The sequence below is a fragment of the Trachypithecus francoisi genome, unplaced genomic scaffold (assembly GCF_009764315.1).
Source record: "Trachypithecus francoisi isolate TF-2019V2 unplaced genomic scaffold, Tfra_2.0 Contig00204, whole genome shotgun sequence".
NCBI classification, from domain to species: domain Eukaryota; kingdom Metazoa; phylum Chordata; class Mammalia; order Primates; family Cercopithecidae; genus Trachypithecus; species Trachypithecus francoisi.
This window is the reverse complement of record NW_022680506.1, coordinates 59,923-76,652: the sequence shown is the minus strand read 5'-3', so window position 1 is coordinate 76,652 and position 16,730 is coordinate 59,923. Positions and strand designations below refer to the sequence as shown.

The window sequence follows — 16,730 nt, the reverse complement described above, 5'->3', positions numbered from 1 at the left end:
TCTAATTTTGAAAAACCTGATTAAGCTACTGCGTGCCAGAGAGTGCATGTTTTTAATTGTATGGAGCTATTTTAAAACCACAGAATTTGAAACTTCCAGGGCATAAATTGCAGACCAGACTTCAGAAGAGAAAAAGAAAAGTAGTAAATTTTTTCTTATGCTCATCATGTTTACGTTAGCCACTTGATAGGATTGCCCAGTGAAGAAGCATTTGCAACAGACAATGAGTATATTAATCTTTTTGAGGCATACAGTGTAGTATAATGCTCTTTGTTAGGCTTCGATAAGTGAAATTATTTTGTCAGAAAGCAGAAAGAGGATTCCCGGTCTCACAAAGCAGTAATTTAGACACTTGATTCCGCCTCTTTGCAAGAATACAGGTACTCAGTTGATCTGTTTTTTCACTCCTTTTCTTTGCTATAAGTTTAAATCAACAATTTGTTTAGGTTAGTATGTCCTCATGGAATGGTGGAAATGGTCAGATATAAAATATTTGGTTAGTTTACTCTTTATATGTTTGCTGGTAAGGAACCACAAATCCAATTTAGTATAATTTTTACTCTAGTTCACTAAAAGTTTGCATCTAGTTGTGTAGTGTTTGTTTCTTGTTAATTGTTTTTTTTTTTCCTCTAAATACTTTAAAACTTTTCAATCTCAAATGACTGTAACTTGCTGGCAGGTGTTAACTGAAGAAGTAGATCTTTTTGTTTTTTGCTTATGACCTATATTTTAATATTTGAGCTTATAGATTAGAGATGGTGAGAGAAATCTGTTTATAGTCTTACTTTCCCTTGTGTATTATTTCTTCCTAGTACATGGAAAAAGAGGATGCAGTGAATATCTTACAGTTCTGGTTGGCAGCAGATAACTTCCAGTCTCAGCTTGCTGCCAAAAAGGGCCAATACGATGGACAGGAGGCACAGAATGATGCCATGATTTTATATGACAAGTGAGTTATACTGATAGATGCATTCAGCAGATACTTATTGAGCATTTGATATGTTTTGTGGAAATAAAGATGCAAAAACTCAGTCTCTGTTGTCAAGGAGTTCACAGGAGGCAGCATAAAAGCTACTTTTTATATGTTTGTAAAGCTTTGGGGGTTCTTAGAACAAAAGTTTCTGCTGGGAAAGGGGAGGTGTATGTGGGGTAAACAGGATGGCAGTGGTAGTGTTCAAGCAGTGTTTCCCAGAAGAGAGATTTTGTTTGGATCCTAAAGAATGAATTGAATTTTGCTACCCAGAGAAGGCAGGAAACAACATTCTAGGCAAAGGCATTGGCACAAAAGCCATGGAGACTTGGCGGAAGGTGACACTTTCAAGAAACTTGAGTTGAGATAATCAAAGGGTTGGGGAATAAATGTGAGGATGCTGGTACTAATTGGAATAGATTGTAAGGGACCTTGAATGCCTATTTATGGGTATAGTATACTTTCTGTATAAATCTGCCTTGCCACGTTATTAAATGAATTAGTTTTTTTATTAGTTTTCACTGAAAATGAGAGGATAGAAAAATCATAGAGTGAACAAAATTCAAAATATCTGGTCAGGCAAGTGATGAGCTTGTGGCCAGCTCTGTAACGTATGGTATTCTTTTCATTTAACTTTTCTTACTCTGTAAAAAAAGTAATTTGTGATTGGGCACGGTGGCTCACACCTGTAATCCCAACACTTTGAGAGGCAGAAGCGGATGAATTGCTTAAGCCCAGGAATTTGAGACCAGCCTGGGCAACATGGCAAAACTCCGCCTTTACTAAAAATACAAAAATTAGCTGAGCGTGGTGGTATGCGCCTGTTGTCCTAGCTACTTAGGGGCCTGAGGCAGGAGGATCACCTGAGCCTTGGGAGGTTGACGCTGCAGTGAGCTGTGATCCACTGTACTCCACCCTGTGCAGGGCAGCAGAGTGAGACCCTTTCTCCAAAAAAAAAAAAAAAAAAAGAAGTAATTTGTTATTTGTATCCTTAAGCAAATGGTAAAGGGGTAACTTGGGGATAGAGAAAAGTCCATAAATGTTAGGGTTTGAAGACAGCCAATAGCATCTAGGCCAATGGTTCCTGAACATTGGTCTGCAGGCTCTTGCTGGGCTGTCTGCATAGGAATCACCTGAGAGCTCGTTAAAAATAGGTTTTCAGGCCGGGTGTGGTGACTCATGCCTGTAATCCCAGCACTTTGGGAGGCCGAGGCGGGCAGATTACCTGAGGTCAGGCATTCAAGACCAGCCTGGCCAACATGGTAAAAGCCCGTCTCTACTAAAAATACAAGAATTAGCCAGGCATGGTGGCACACACCTGTAATCCCAGGTACTCGGGAGGCCGAGGCAGGAGAATTGCTTGAGCCCGGGAGGCGGAGGTTGCAGTGAGCCGAGATCATGCCGCTGCACTCCAGCCTGGCCGACAGAGCGAGACTCTGTCTCAGAAAAAAAAAAAAAAGAAAAAAATTTAAGTTTTCAATCTGGGCATGGTGGCTCACACCTGTAATCGCAGCATTTTGGAAGGCCAAGGCAGGCAGATCACTTGAGGTCGGGAGTTCGAGACCACCTGGCCAACATAGTGAAACCTGTCTCTACTAAAAACTACAAAAATTAGCTGGGCATTTTGACGGGTGCCTGTAATCCCAGCTACTAGAGAGGCTGAGGCAGGAGAATTGCTTGAACCCGGGAGGCAGAAGTTGCAGTGAGCTGACGTTGCGCCACTGCACTGGAGCCTGGGTGACAGAAGGAGACTCCATCTCAAAAAAAAAAAAGTTTCCAGTCCCCCACCCACCCAGTCTCAGAAATTCTGATTCCACAGGTTTGAGGTGTGACCAGGAATCTTCATTTTTAGAAGACATACCAGATAATTCTGATAAATAGCCAGATTAGGGATGTAGTCTGATTTTCCTATTTTGTAAGTAAGGAAAATAAGGCCCAGAGAGGTAATGATTTTCTGAAAGTCACAGAACAAGTTAGTGGCAGAACTTGGACTGGAATGCAGTTCTTAATGTTCTGTCCAGTGTTTATTTTCGTACAATATGTTTGTAGACGATACTATATAAGAAACATTGCTATATAGATGTTGAGATAAGAAGAGTTTACATTTAGAAATTTGGTGTAAAGTGTCTGAACCTTCAAGTCGTGGAGGAGTATTGACCAACTTATTCAGTACAACATAGGAGATTCACATTTTGTTACAAAAATGCTGATTTAAAAGGATAGAGTTTTCTTTTTTTTTCTTTTTTGAGATGGAGTCTTGCTCTGTCACCCAGGCTGGAGTGCAGTGACACGATCTCAACTCACTGCAACCTCCGCCTCCTGGGTTCAAGCAATTCTCCTACCTCAGCCTCCCAAAGTGCTGGGATTACAGGTGTGGGCCACCACGCCCAGCTGATTTTTGTATTTTTAGTAGAGACAGGGTTTCACCATGTTGGCCAGGCTGGTCTTGAACACCTGACCTCAAATGATCCACCCACCTTGGCCTCACAAAATGCTGGGATTACAGGTGTGAGCCACTGTGCCCGGCATATTTGTTTTTGTATCATATATATGCATCATCATAGTCATGCATTAACAGCCTTTGTGTTTCTGTCAGGAGATAGGAGATAGAAGCCATTAGAGTGCTTGGAAGAGAACTTTTTTTTTTTTCCTCGCATTTAATGCTTTTCTTGGTATTCATTTCATAATCAGCTTACCAAAACATTAGTTGCATTATACTCTATCAAGGTAGAAATCTTTGTGTTTCCAATATTAGTTACTCCCTTTCATTTCCACACTGAGTCATCAGTAAGTCCTGTTCTATCCAAATAGATCATATCCATCCAGCTCACCCTCAGTGTCGTTTTGTTTTGAATTTGTACATGTTTACTGCTGATGCCTTATAGTTTTGATGATGTGTTCTTATTTTATTCTGTGCATACAAGTTCTCAGCTTGCTTTTTAGGGGAAATGACCATGTCTTCCTTTCCTATAAATTCATTTCTGTCTATCAAGTCCTGAACAGAGAATAGGTACCCATAAATATGTGATTGTTAGTTTCTTTGCCTCAGTTGTTGTCTGATCCTTACGGCTTTTAAACGACAGTAGAGTTCACTGTCAAGAACTAAGGATGATTGGCAGACAGATAGAAAGGTAGCAAGTTGACCCAACTATCTGTGGGGAAGTGGGAATAAAGAAAGGTTGCATCAGTACTGTCATCACATAGCTCTATGGTTCTAGGCCTGCAGACTGAATCAAGTAGCCTAGTATAAGATTCTCCGGAGGAGGTGCCAAAAGTTGCTTATACTTCCTATGGAATTTGATTTTCCTTTGGATATCTTTTTACCATAGATACTTCTCCCTCCAAGCCACACATCCTCTTGGATTTGATGATGTCGTACGATTAGAAATTGAATCCAATATCTGCAGGGAAGGTGGGCCACTCCCCAACTGTTTCACAACTCCATTACGTCAGGCCTGGACAACCATGGAGAAGGTAACCAAGAACTTCAAACGTATTAAACTACAAGAAGTTTTATTGGTAGAACTCATAAAATATAAGGTGAGAAAACCAAGCAGAATAGCACAGTGGAAATTGAAGCAGTCCAGCACAGTGATTAAGAGCAGAGGCCTTGAGTCTGGCCTGGTATATACAGTCACATGCCACATAACATTTTAGTCAACAGTGGGCTTGCATGTACAATGGTCTTGTATGATTATGATGGATCAGAGCTGGCAGTGCAATAATAACAAAAGTTAGAAAAAAATAAATTTTGCCGGGCGCGGTGGCTCAAGCCTGTAATCCCAGCACTTTGGGAGGCCGAGACGGGCGGATCACGAGGTCAGGAGATCGAGACCATCCTGGCTAACACAGTGAAACCCCGTCTCTACTAAAAAAAATACAAAAAACTAGCCGGGCGCGGTGGCGGGCGCCTGTAGTCCCAGCTACTCGGGAGGCTGAGGCAGGAGAATGGCGTGAACCCGGGAGGCGGAGCTTGCAGTGAGCTGAGATCTGGCCACTGCACTCCAGCCTGGGCGACAGAGCGAGACTCCGTCTCAAAAAAAAAAAAAAAAAAAAAAGAAAAAAATAAATTTTAATAAGTAAAAAATAAAAACTAAAAAGATAAAGAATAAACAAGAACAAAACCAAAAAAATTAATGGAGCTGAAAAATCTCTGTTGCCTCATATTTACTGTACTATAATTTTAATCATTATTTTAGCATGCTCCTTCTACTTATTAAAAAAAAAAATTAACTGTAAAACAGCTTCAGACAGGTCCTTCACAAGGTTTCCAGAAGGAGGCATTATCAAAGGAGATGATGGCTCCATGCGTGTTACTGCCCCTGAAGACCTTCCAGTGGGACAAGATGTGGAGGTGAAGGAAAGTGATAATGATGATCCTGACCCTGTGTAGGCTTAGGCTAATGTGGGTGTTTGTCTTAGTTTTTAACAAACAAAAAGGAAAAAAAAAATTAAAAATAGAAAAAAAGCTTGTAAAATAAGGATATAATGAAAATATTTTTGTATAGCTGTATATGTTTGTGTTTTAAGCTGTTATGACAACAGAGTCAAAAAGTTAAAAAAAAGGTGAAACTTATAGAGTTAAAAAGTTACAGTAAGCTAAATTATTATTAAAGAAAAAAATTTTAAATAAATTTAGTGTAGCCTAAGTGTATAGTGTAAGTCTACAGTAGTGTATGGTAATGTGCTAGGCCTTCACATTCACTCACCACTCACTGACTCTCCCAGAGCAACTTCCAGTCCTGCAAGCTCCATTCATGGTAAGTGTCTTATACAGATGTACCTTTTTTTATCTTTTAAACTGTATTTTTACTGTGCCTTTTCTGTGTTTGTGTTTAAATACACAAATTCTTACCACTGTAGTAGTAATCTGGAGTATTTATTATAGTAACATGTGATAAAGGTTTGTAGCCCAAAAGCAATAGGTTGTACCACATAGCCAAGGGGTATAGTAGGCCGTACCATCTAGGTTTGTATAAGTACACTCTGTGATGTTAGCACAATGGCAAATAGAAATTCGATTGATTGATTGATTGATTGAGACAGAATCTCACTCTGTTGTCCAGGCTGGAGTGCAGTGGCACAATCTTGGCACACTGCAACATCTGCCTCCCAGGTTCGAGCAATTCTCCTGTCTCATCCTCCCACGTAGCTGGGATTACAGGCAGGGACCACTACATCTGGCTAATTTTTGTATTTTAGTAGAGACAGGGTTTCACCATGTTGGCCAGGCTGTTCTCGAACTCCTGACCTTAAGTGATCTGCCTGCTTTGGCCTCCGAAAGTGCTGGGATTACAGGCATGAGCCACCATGTCTGGGCAGTAACTGAAATTCTCTAATGCCATTTTCCTTATCTGTAAAATGACGATAATATGCATGTTTACCTCAAAGTTACTTTGAGGATTAAAATAAGGTAATGTATATAAAAATACATATTAACAGTACCTGACACATGGTAAGCATCAAAAAATGTTAACTACTGTTATTACTATTATTATTACAAATTTTTAAATAATTAGAAAGCATTATCAAAAATTAGCTGGGCGTAGTGGCACACACCTGTAGTTCCAGCTACTCAGGAGGCTGAAGCTGAAGGATTGCTTGAGCCTGGGAGTTCAAGGCTGCAGTGAGCCGTGTTCATGCCCCTGTACTCCAGCCTTGGTGACAGAGCAAGACCCTGTCTCCAAAAATTGAAGAAGGCATTATGGGGCAGAGTTAGCTTGGTAATGATCCAAATATTTCACCAGTATCTGTCACAGGATTGGAATACTAGTTTTCGGTATTATGATCACTAGGTATTACTAATAGCTTATTAATAATAAAGCATTGACCAGGCGCAGTGACTCATGCCTGTAATCCCAGCACTTTGGGATGCTGAGGCGGGTGGATCACCTGAGGTCAGGAATTCAAGACCAGCCTGACCAACATGGAGAAACCCCATTTTTACTAAAAACACAAAATTAGTTGGGCATGGTGGTGCATGCCTGTAATCCCAGCTACTTAGGAGGCTGAGGTGGGAGAATCGCTTGAACCCAGGAGGCGGAGGTTGCAGTGAGCTGAGATTGTGACATTACACTCCAGCCTGGGCAACAAGAGCAAAACTCCATCTCAAAAAAATAATGATAATAAATAAATAAAAGTAAAGTTTTGATTTTTTGAATGGTTTATTCTTCTAATGAACTAGAGGAGATTTTTCCAGGAATTGTAGAGCCCATGAGGTTATGTTGTTTATATGTGTCATGTGTATCCAGGTGAAAAAACTTAATTAAGTGCTATTGTATAATACCATACACAAAAACTGAATTTTAGGAATACTGAAGAATTACATATAGAAGTCAAATCATTAAATAGCTAGTAGTAAACAGAATAGAGTGTCAGCTGTTACTCAATGATAGTAATATTTTCACGATTAAAATTAAACCTTTTCTGATTTTAAAGGAAAAGTTCAGATCTGTGTGATACAAATAATGTAAGTTTTCAGGGTAATAAAATTAAAATGCAGAGAGAAAATGCAAAAGTATTTCTTACTAGATGTGTGTATGTAAGGAACTTAGACTAATTTTAAGAACACTATCAAGACCCTGGTAGTTAAGTAGGAAAAAAGACATGAATAATTCATTCACCAAAAAGTGTTACGGTGGTAAACAAAAGAAATGTGTTTCTACCATCCTGGAGTCTACAAAAAAGGCACATATTGGCTGGGCACGGTGGCTTACACCTCTAATCCCAGCACTTTGGGAGATTGAGGTGGGTGGATCACCTGAGGTCAGGAGTTCAAGACCAGCTTGGCCAACATGGCAAAACCCCATCTCTGCTAAAAATACAAAAATTAACTGGGTGTGGTGGTGGGCACCTGTAATCCCAGCTACTCGGGAGGCTGAGGCAGGAGAATCACTTGATTCTGGGAGGCAGAGGTTCCAGTGAGTCAAGATCACACCACTGCATTCCAGCCTTGGCTACGAGAGCAAAACTCCATCTCAAAAAACCAAAAACAAACAAAAAAGGTGCATATTAAATACGAACATAAAGATTTACAAATTATACTGAATAAGTTCTCATGTTTGTTATTTGCATGTCCAGTTACAAACTTTTCCTTTATAGAATTAGAAATACAAGTAATAAACATGAGAACTCATTCAGTATAATTAATAATTATTAAATGTAAATAAAAACATCTATATAAAATTAGGTATTTAATAATTATTTGGGGAAAAAAAACCATACAACCCAGTGTTAGAAAACCTATGTGGAAACAGATATTTTGATATATTGCTAGTGATTCAAATTGATAATGTTCCTTTGAAGGGTAAGCTGACCATATATATCAAAGTTAAAATTTAACTCAGCAATCACACACCTGGTGAGTTATCTTAAGGAAATCAGTTTGAAAGTAAAATCAATATATGCACAAAGACTTTAATATTTATCATAAACCAGAAAACTCGAGTTTCTGTAAATACCAAGTTTACGTAATACTTTTTTTTTTTTTTTTTGAGACGGAGTCTCGCTCTGTCACCCAGGCTGGAGTGCAGTGGCCGGATCTCAGCTCACTGCAAGCTCCACCTTCCGGGTTTACGCCATTCTCCTGCCTCAGCCTCCCGAGTAGCTGGGACTACAGGCGCCCGCCACCTCACCCGGCTAGTTTTTTGTATTTTTTAGTAGAGACGGGGTTTCACCGTGTTAGCCAGGATGGTCTCGATCTCCTGACCTCGTGGTCCGCCCGTCTCGGCCTCCCAAAGTGCTGAGATTACAGGCTTGAGCCACCGTGCCCGGCCCGTAATACTTTCATGACAAATGTTTTAGGGGAGAAAACCCAACAAAATTACATGCATTGTAATTTTTTTTTTTTTATTTTTTGAGACATAGTCTCGCGCTGGCATCCAGGCTGGGGTGCAAGTGGCACAATCTCGGCTCACTGCAATCTCTGCCACCCGGGTTCAAGCAATTCTCCTGTCTCAGCCTCCCGAGTAGCTGTGATTATAGGTGCTCACCACCATGCCCGGCTAATTTTTATAGTTTTTAGTAGAGATGGGTTTCATCATGTTGGCCAGGCTGTTCTTAAATTCCTGGCCTCAAGTGATCCGTCTGCCTTGGCCTCCCAGAGTGCTGAGATTACAGGTGTGAGCCACTGCACCCAGCCTCATGCATTATAATTTTAATTTGTAAACTGTACAAAGGAATAATACTTGTAGTAAAACAAGAAGGAAAAACATTTGTTATAGGTAGTTAACGTTTATAACCAGTAAAATTATACGTAAAGTTTATTTATTTAAAATAGTTTTAGTTGGATTTGATTTCAACTTTAAAATAATGCTTTTCCTCTCTATCAGGTCTTTTTGCCTGGCTTTTTGTCCAGCAATCTTTATTATAAATATTTGAATGATCTCATCCATTCGGTTCGAGGAGATGAATTTCTGGGCGGGAACGTTTCGATGACTGCTCCTGGCTCTGTTGGCCCTCCTGATGAGTCTCACCCAGGGAGTTCTGACAGCTCAGCATCTCAGGTATTGACTGACTGCATCTGCCATTAGGGAGAAAAGCATACACATCCTTTCCTTCACATCCCAGTAACAGATCCTGTTTTTAAATTTTAAGTTATAGAAACAAAAGATAAATAAAAGCCGGGCGCGGTGGTTTGTGCCTGTAATCCCAGCACTATGGGAGGTTGCAGTGGGCAGATCACATGAGGTCAGGAATTCGAGACCATCCTGGCCGACATGGTGAAACCCATCTCTACTAAAAATACAAAAATTAGCCGGGCATGGTGGCAGGCACCTGTAATCCCAGCTACTTGGGAGGCTGAGGCAGGAGAATCGCTTGAACCCAGGAGGCAGAGGTTGCAATGAGGCGAAATCGCGCCACTGCACTCCAGTCTGGGTAACAGAGTGAGACTCTGTCTCAAAAAAAAAATGAGAGAGAGAAATAAAATTAGCTTACTTACTATCTTCTAATTAAAGCATTTGTGGTAACTTACAATATACTGTATTGTAAAGTATCATGCTGTTTCATTTAGGCCATTATTCTGTTTGAATCTGTGGCTATTTCTCTTAATAAATCAAGTAATATGGAATATATTCATAGCCTCTGAAGAGCTCTGTTATGTAAGTATTTATTTAGGATACTTTTTATAAAATAATTGAGTGAATTCTTAGGTCTCCTTTTTTTTCTTTTTCTTTCTCTTTTTTTTTTTTTTTTTTTGAGACAGGGTCTCCTCACTGCAGCCTGGAAATTCTGGGTTCAAATAATCCACCCACCACAACCTCCTGAGTAACTGGGACTAGAGGCATGCACCACCACGCCTGGCTAATTTGAAAATTTTTTTTGGCCAGGCACGGTGGCTCACACCTGTAATCCCAGCACTTTGGGAGACTGAGGTGGGCAGATCAGGAGGTCAGGAGATCAAGACCATCCTGGCCAACATGGTGAAACCCCGTCTCTACTAAAAATACAAAAATTAGCTGGATGTAGTGGCCGCACTCCTGTAATATCAGCTACTTGGGAGGCTGAGGCAGGAGAATGGCTTGAACCAGGGGGTCGGCGTTTGCAGTGAGCCGAGATCATGCCACTGCACTCCAGCCTGGCAACAGAAGAGACTCCATCTCAAAAAAAAAGATGTATACATGACCATATAAAAACCACTGAATTGTATGATGTGAATGTGAATTAGCACAATAAAGCTGTACAAAAAAAGAATACACGGTATGGTTTTATTTATAAAATGATAAGAACAAGTAATGCTAATATACGCCATTTATAAAATGACATTTATAAAATGACAAGAACAGGTAATGCTAATCTACGCTAACATTTCAGGCATTTGCCAGCACGCCTGGCAGATTTTTCTATTTTTACTAGAGACGGGGTTTCAATGTGTTAGCCAGGCTGGTCACGAACTCCTGACCTCAGGTGATCTGCCCGCCTAGGCCTCCCAGAGTCCTGAGATTACAGGCGTGAGCCATTGGGCCTGGCCTAAATTTTCTTTTTTTCTTTTTTTAGGGGGGAGGGTTGGGGCACAGAGTCTTCCTCTTGTTGCCCAGGCTGGAGTGCAATGGCTCAATCTCGGCCCACTGCAATCTCTGCCTCCTGGGTTCAAGCGATTCTCCTGCCTCAGCCTCCCCAGTAGCCGGGATTACAGGCACCCACCACCACACCCAGCTAACTTTTGTATTTTTTTTAGAGACAGGGTTTCACCATGTTGGCCAGGCTGGTCTCGAACTCCTAACCTCAGGTGATCCAGCTGCGTTGGCTTCCCAAAATGATGGGATTACAGGCGTGAGCTACCGTGCCCAGCCAATTTTCTCATCATATTGCTCAGGCTGGTCTCAAACTCCTGGGTTCAAGTGATCCTCCTGCCTTGGCCTCCCAAGGTGTGGGGATTACAGGTGTGAGCCACCTTGCTCAGCCCCTTTGCCCATTTTTAAATTAGATTGCCTTTTTATATTGAGTTTCAGGAGTCCTTTATATATTCTAGATAAATGTTCCTTATCAAATTATATTATTTCCAGGTATTTTCTTCATTCTGTGAGTTGTCTTTCCTCTACCTTTTAAAAAAGGGGTTTTTTTGTTTTGTTTTGTTTTTGTTGTTTGTTTTTTGAGATAAGGTCTCATTCTGTTGCCCAGGCTGGAGTGGCACAATCACAGTGGCACAATCACAGCTTACTGCCACCTCGACCTCCTGGGCCGAAGTGATCCTCTCACTTCAGCCTCCTGAATAGCTAGGGCCGTAGATATGCACTCTCCCAGCCAGCTATTTTTTTCTGTTTGTAGAGACAGATCTTACTGTGTTGCCCAGGCTGGTCTCAAACTCTAGGCTCAAAGTGATTCTCCCACCTCTGCCTCCCAGATTGCTGGGATTACAGATGTCAGCCACATGCAACCTGTCTTTTCACTATTAATAGTGTCTTCCTGCCTCAGCCTCCCGAGTAGCTGGGATTCCAGGCACCCACCATCATGCCTGGCTAATTTTTTTGTATTTTTGGTAAAGACAGCGTTTCACCATGTTCACCCAGCTGGTCTTGAACTCCTGAATTCAGGTGATCCACCTGCCATGGCCTCCCAAAGTGCTGGGATTACAGGCGTGAGCCACTGCACCCAGCGGAAATATTGCCGTCTTAGCAATATTGTCTTCTGATTTGTGAACATAGATGTATCTTCATGTATTTATGTGTTCTTTAATTTCAGCAGAATTTTGTAGTTTTCAGAGTAGAAGCCTTTCACCCCCTTGGGTCATTTATTCCTATGTTTAAATTCTTTTCGATTCCATTATAAATAGAATTGTTTTCTTAATTTCATTTTCAGATTGATGAGAGAGCACAGAAATACAAGTGATTTTGGCTGGGCACGGTGGCTCATACCTGTAATCCCAGCACTTTGGGAGGCTGAGATGGGTGGATCACGAGGTCAGGAGATCCAGACCATCCTGGCTAACACAGTGAAACCCCGTCTCTACTAAAAATAAAAAAAATTGGCCAGGGGTGGTGGCGGGCACCTGTAGTCCCAGCTACTCAGGAGGCTGAGGCAGGAGAATGGTGTGAGTTCCAGAGGTGGAGCTTGCAATGGGTCAAGATCGTGCCACTGCACTTCAGCCTTGGTGACAGGGCGAGACTCCGTCTCAAAAAAAAAAAAAAGAAAGAAATACAAGTGATTTTTACATGTTGATCTTGCAACTTCAACTTTGCTAAATCTGATTGTTAGCTTTAATAGTTTTCTTGTGGATTCTTTAGGATTTTCATTATATAAGATCATGGCATTTATGGATACAGATAGTTTTTTTCTGGCTAGAACTTACAGAACAATGATCAGTAAAAGTGGCAAAAGCAAAAATCTTTGTCTTGTTTCCTATCTGACAGGGAATGCTTTCAGTTTCATCATTTAATATGATATTAGGTCTGGGTTTTCAATAAATGCCTTTTTTCAGGTTGAGGAATTTCCCTATCATTCCTAATTTTTTAATGCTTTTTTTTTTTTTTTTAATCATGAAACAGTGTTGAATATTGTCATGTTCTTTCTGTATCAGTATAAATGATCATATGGGTTTTGGGTTTTATTCTATTGATGTGAAATATTAATTGATTTTCAGTGTTAAACCAACCATGCATGCCTGAGATCAATCTCACTTGGTCATGGTGTGTAATCTTTTCAATATGCTGCTGGATTCTATTTACTGGTATTTTGTTGAAGATTTTGTATCTGAATGCTTAAGATAACATTTATACTCCATCAGAAATCAATTGACCATAAATGTGAGGGTGTATTTGTGGGTTCTTAATTCTCTTCCATTCCAAAGATAAGACATCCATCCATCTGTATGTCTGTCTTTATGCCAGTACCATACTCTGTTGATTACTATTGCTGTGTAATAAGTTTTGAAATCAGAAAGTAAGAGTGAGATTTTGGTATCTGAGTAACAGTCCTCATAGAATTAGTTGGGAAGTATTCCCTCTTCTTTATTCTGGTCCCTCTTTCTTTTTTATTTAACTGTGTATCTTGGAGATTGTTCCTTCTCAACACATAATGAGAGCCCCTTTCCCTACCCTCCCACCCCCGCTATAGAGAGTTCTATAAGTGTCTGTTCAATTATTTTGTTTACTTAACCTATTACTTAGTCGGGACATTAAGCTTGTTTATGTCTTTTATTTTAAAGAATGCTGCAATGAATAATCTTGTATATAAGTCGTTTTCCATCAATATGAGTTTGTCTGTAACTGAATTTTTAGAAGTGGAATTTCTAGGTCAACCTATGGCTCTGTATTTCACAAAAATACCAATTCTGACTTTTCTTGTGGAGGTGGGGAGTAGGAGGTAGAATGCTGGAGGGTAACTTGCTGTACTCAGCTAGCTAGTCATTTTAGAAAGGTTTCCTTAGCTTCTTTTTGTCATATGGCCTCACCAAGAGTCAAACACCTATTTACCCTGTAAACATGGGGTTTTACTACCCAGGATACATATTTCTGTATGGATGAGAGCTTTTCACACTGAGGAAATAATGCTGTGAGTACAGCACATTTGTTGGAACTTAAGTCATTAAGAATGTTTTATAAATTCATATATTACACATTTTGTTTTGTTTTATTTTTTAGTTTTTAAGACAAAGTCTTCCTCTGTTGCCCAGGCGGGAGAGCAGTGGTGCAATCTCGGCTCACTATGACCTCCACCTCCTGGGCTCAAGTGATTCTCATGTATCAGCCTCCAGAGTAGCTAGGATTACAGGCGTGCACCACCATGCCCAACTAATTTTTGTATTTTTAGTAGAAACCGGGTTTCACCATGTTGACCATGCTGGCCTCGAACTCTCGGCCTGAAGTGATTTACCCACCTCAGCCTCCAAAAGTGCTGGGATCCTTGTATTGGGTAAAAGATGAATACTGAGGGCTGCATGGTAGCTGATACCTGTAATCCCAGCACTTTGTGACACTGAGACGGGAGGAGTGCTGGAGCCCAGGAGATTGAGGCTGCCGTGAGTTATGATCGCGCCATCACACTTCAACCTAGGGATTACAGGCTTCAGTCACTGTGCCCGACCTGTACATTTTAATATTGTGCTTTCCCCTTTTAGCTATAGTATGAGGTTACATTTCAGAGTCATTGTTGTTAAGTATCTTAATAGTGATGAGGTTGAGTGAAAGTTACTTCTGTTTCAGACACTGAAGAAAATTTTGTACAAATCTGTCACATTCCAAGCCCAGGACTGATTGTTTCATATACTTGTAATTTTACAATTTCTATTGTAGTCCAGTGTGAAAAAAGCCAGTATTAAAATACTGAAAAATTTTGATGAAGCGATAATTGTGGATGCGGCAAGTCTGGATCCGGAATCTTTGTATCAACGGACATATGCCGGGTAAGCTTAGCTCATGTGTAGAATATTTACAAGTGTAAATAACTGCATCTTTTAAAATTTTTAAATTAAATTTTACATTTTTTCTAATCTATTATTATATGCCCAGAACTTTCACTTAGAGTGTGCAGTATAATGTGGTGGTTAAGTGTAAAGGCTCTGGAGTGACTTCCCGGGTTTTAATCTTGGCTCTGCTGCCATTTATTGGCAAGCTGCTAACCTCTTGGTATCTTGGTTTTTTCATCTGTAAAATGAGAATAACAAAGTGAAAAGATGCCAACGTTATTTACTCTGGGCTGCATAACTCATACTTGCAAAAATTATTTCTTTGAATTTAAGAATTAACTTGGTTATTCATTTTAGCTTGTGATAAAAAGATAGTGATTTATAGGATATGCCACTTACTGAAATTTACCACAGATCCAATCATAAAATCACTTTCTCTTCCCTAAAGGTGGCTTGATTAACATGTAAAGGTGTGTAAAGGCTTCATTACCCTACCCTGACCCCGTTCCCCAGTTCCCAGCAGTACCATGAAAAAGGGATTTCAACATACTTAATTGCTTTCAGTAGAAAGTAACAGTGGTAGGCCAGGCGCGGTGGGTCATGCCTGTAATCCCAGCACTTTGGGAGACTAAGGCAGGCAGATCACGAGGTCAGGAGATCGAGACCATCCTGGCTAACATGGTGAAACCCCATCTCTACTAAAAAGACAAAAAGCCGGGCGTGGTGGCAGGCGCCTGTAGTCCCAGCTATTTGGGAGGCTGAGGCAGGAGAATGGCATGAATCCGGGAGGCGGAGCTTGCAGTGAGCAGAGATTGCGCCACTGCACTGCAGCCTGGGCGACAGAGCGAGACTCCGTCTCAAAAAAAAAAAAAAGAAAGCAACAATGGTATTGGGAGACTGAGGAGCCCGGAAAGTACTTGAAGGAAGTAAAAGGTTTGTTTGACCACACTGTATTTGGAAAGCCAGCTTCTTCAGCTGTGTCGCTTTGTATAGTGATCTTTAGTTCTTCTTTTAGAAAATAATGGACAAGGCCAGGCGCAGTGGCTCACGCCTGTAATCCCAGCACTTCGGGAGGCCGAGGCGGGTGGATTACCTAAGCTCTGGAGTTAGAGACCAGCCTGGGCAACATGGTGAAACCCCATCTCTACTAAAATACAAAAAGCTGGGCGTGGCGGCGTGTGCCTGTAGTCCCAGCTATTCAGGAGGCTGAGGCAGGAGAATTGCTAGAACCTGGGAGGCAGAGGTTGCAGTGAGCTGAGATCACGCCACTGCACTCCAGCCTGGGCGACAGAGCAAGACTCTGTCTCAAAAATAATAATAATAAAATAAAAAATAATGGACAGTAAACCTAAATGAATTCATTCGCAAAGATGATGTTATTCTTAAGGAATGGTTCATTTATTTAAGACCTTACATAAAGTCTATCCATTGTGTGATGTTTCACTTCTGTAATTGTGTATGTGTGTAATGTAAATATACATGTTTTTGTTTTGTTTTTTTGAGACAGAGTCTCGCTCTGTCACCCAGGCTGGAATGCACTGGTGCAGTCTCACTCTCTGCAACCTCTGTCACCCCAGATTCAAGCGTTTCTCCTGCCTCAGCCTCCCAAGTAGCTGGGACTACACGCGTGTGCCACCACGCCCGGCTAATTTTTTGTATTTTTAGTAGAGACAGGGTTTCACCGTTTTAGCCAGGATGGTCTCGGTCTCCTGACCTCGTGATCCACCTGCCTTGGCCTCCCAAAGTGCTGCTATTACAGGCGTGAGCCATCACGCCCAGCATGTATTTTTTAAGTATATAAAATGAAGCAGAAAAGAGAAATGATCATTTTTCTTTATCTTTAAAGATTACCTTCGCCAGGCACAGTGGCTCACACTTGTAATCCCAGCACTTTGGGAGGCTGAGGCAGGCAGATCA

General features: G+C 40.9%; 1 protein-coding gene across 8 annotated transcripts in view; it reads left to right on the top strand.

Annotated features, from left to right (window-relative positions):
• AKAP10 (A-kinase anchoring protein 10) overlaps window positions 1-16,730 on the top strand; it is a 79,847-nt gene that overhangs the window by 47,462 nt on the left and 15,655 nt on the right. For all 8 annotated transcript variants that reach the window (XM_033201301.1, XM_033201387.1, XM_033201501.1 and 5 more), the window contains 4 exons: window positions 813-949; window positions 4,300-4,444; window positions 9,301-9,474; window positions 14,701-14,810. In XM_033201301.1, coding sequence (XP_033057192.1) covers window positions 813-949; window positions 4,300-4,444; window positions 9,301-9,474; window positions 14,701-14,810 — 566 coding nt within the window. The remainder of the gene's footprint in view (window positions 1-812; window positions 950-4,299; window positions 4,445-9,300; window positions 9,475-14,700; window positions 14,811-16,730) is intronic.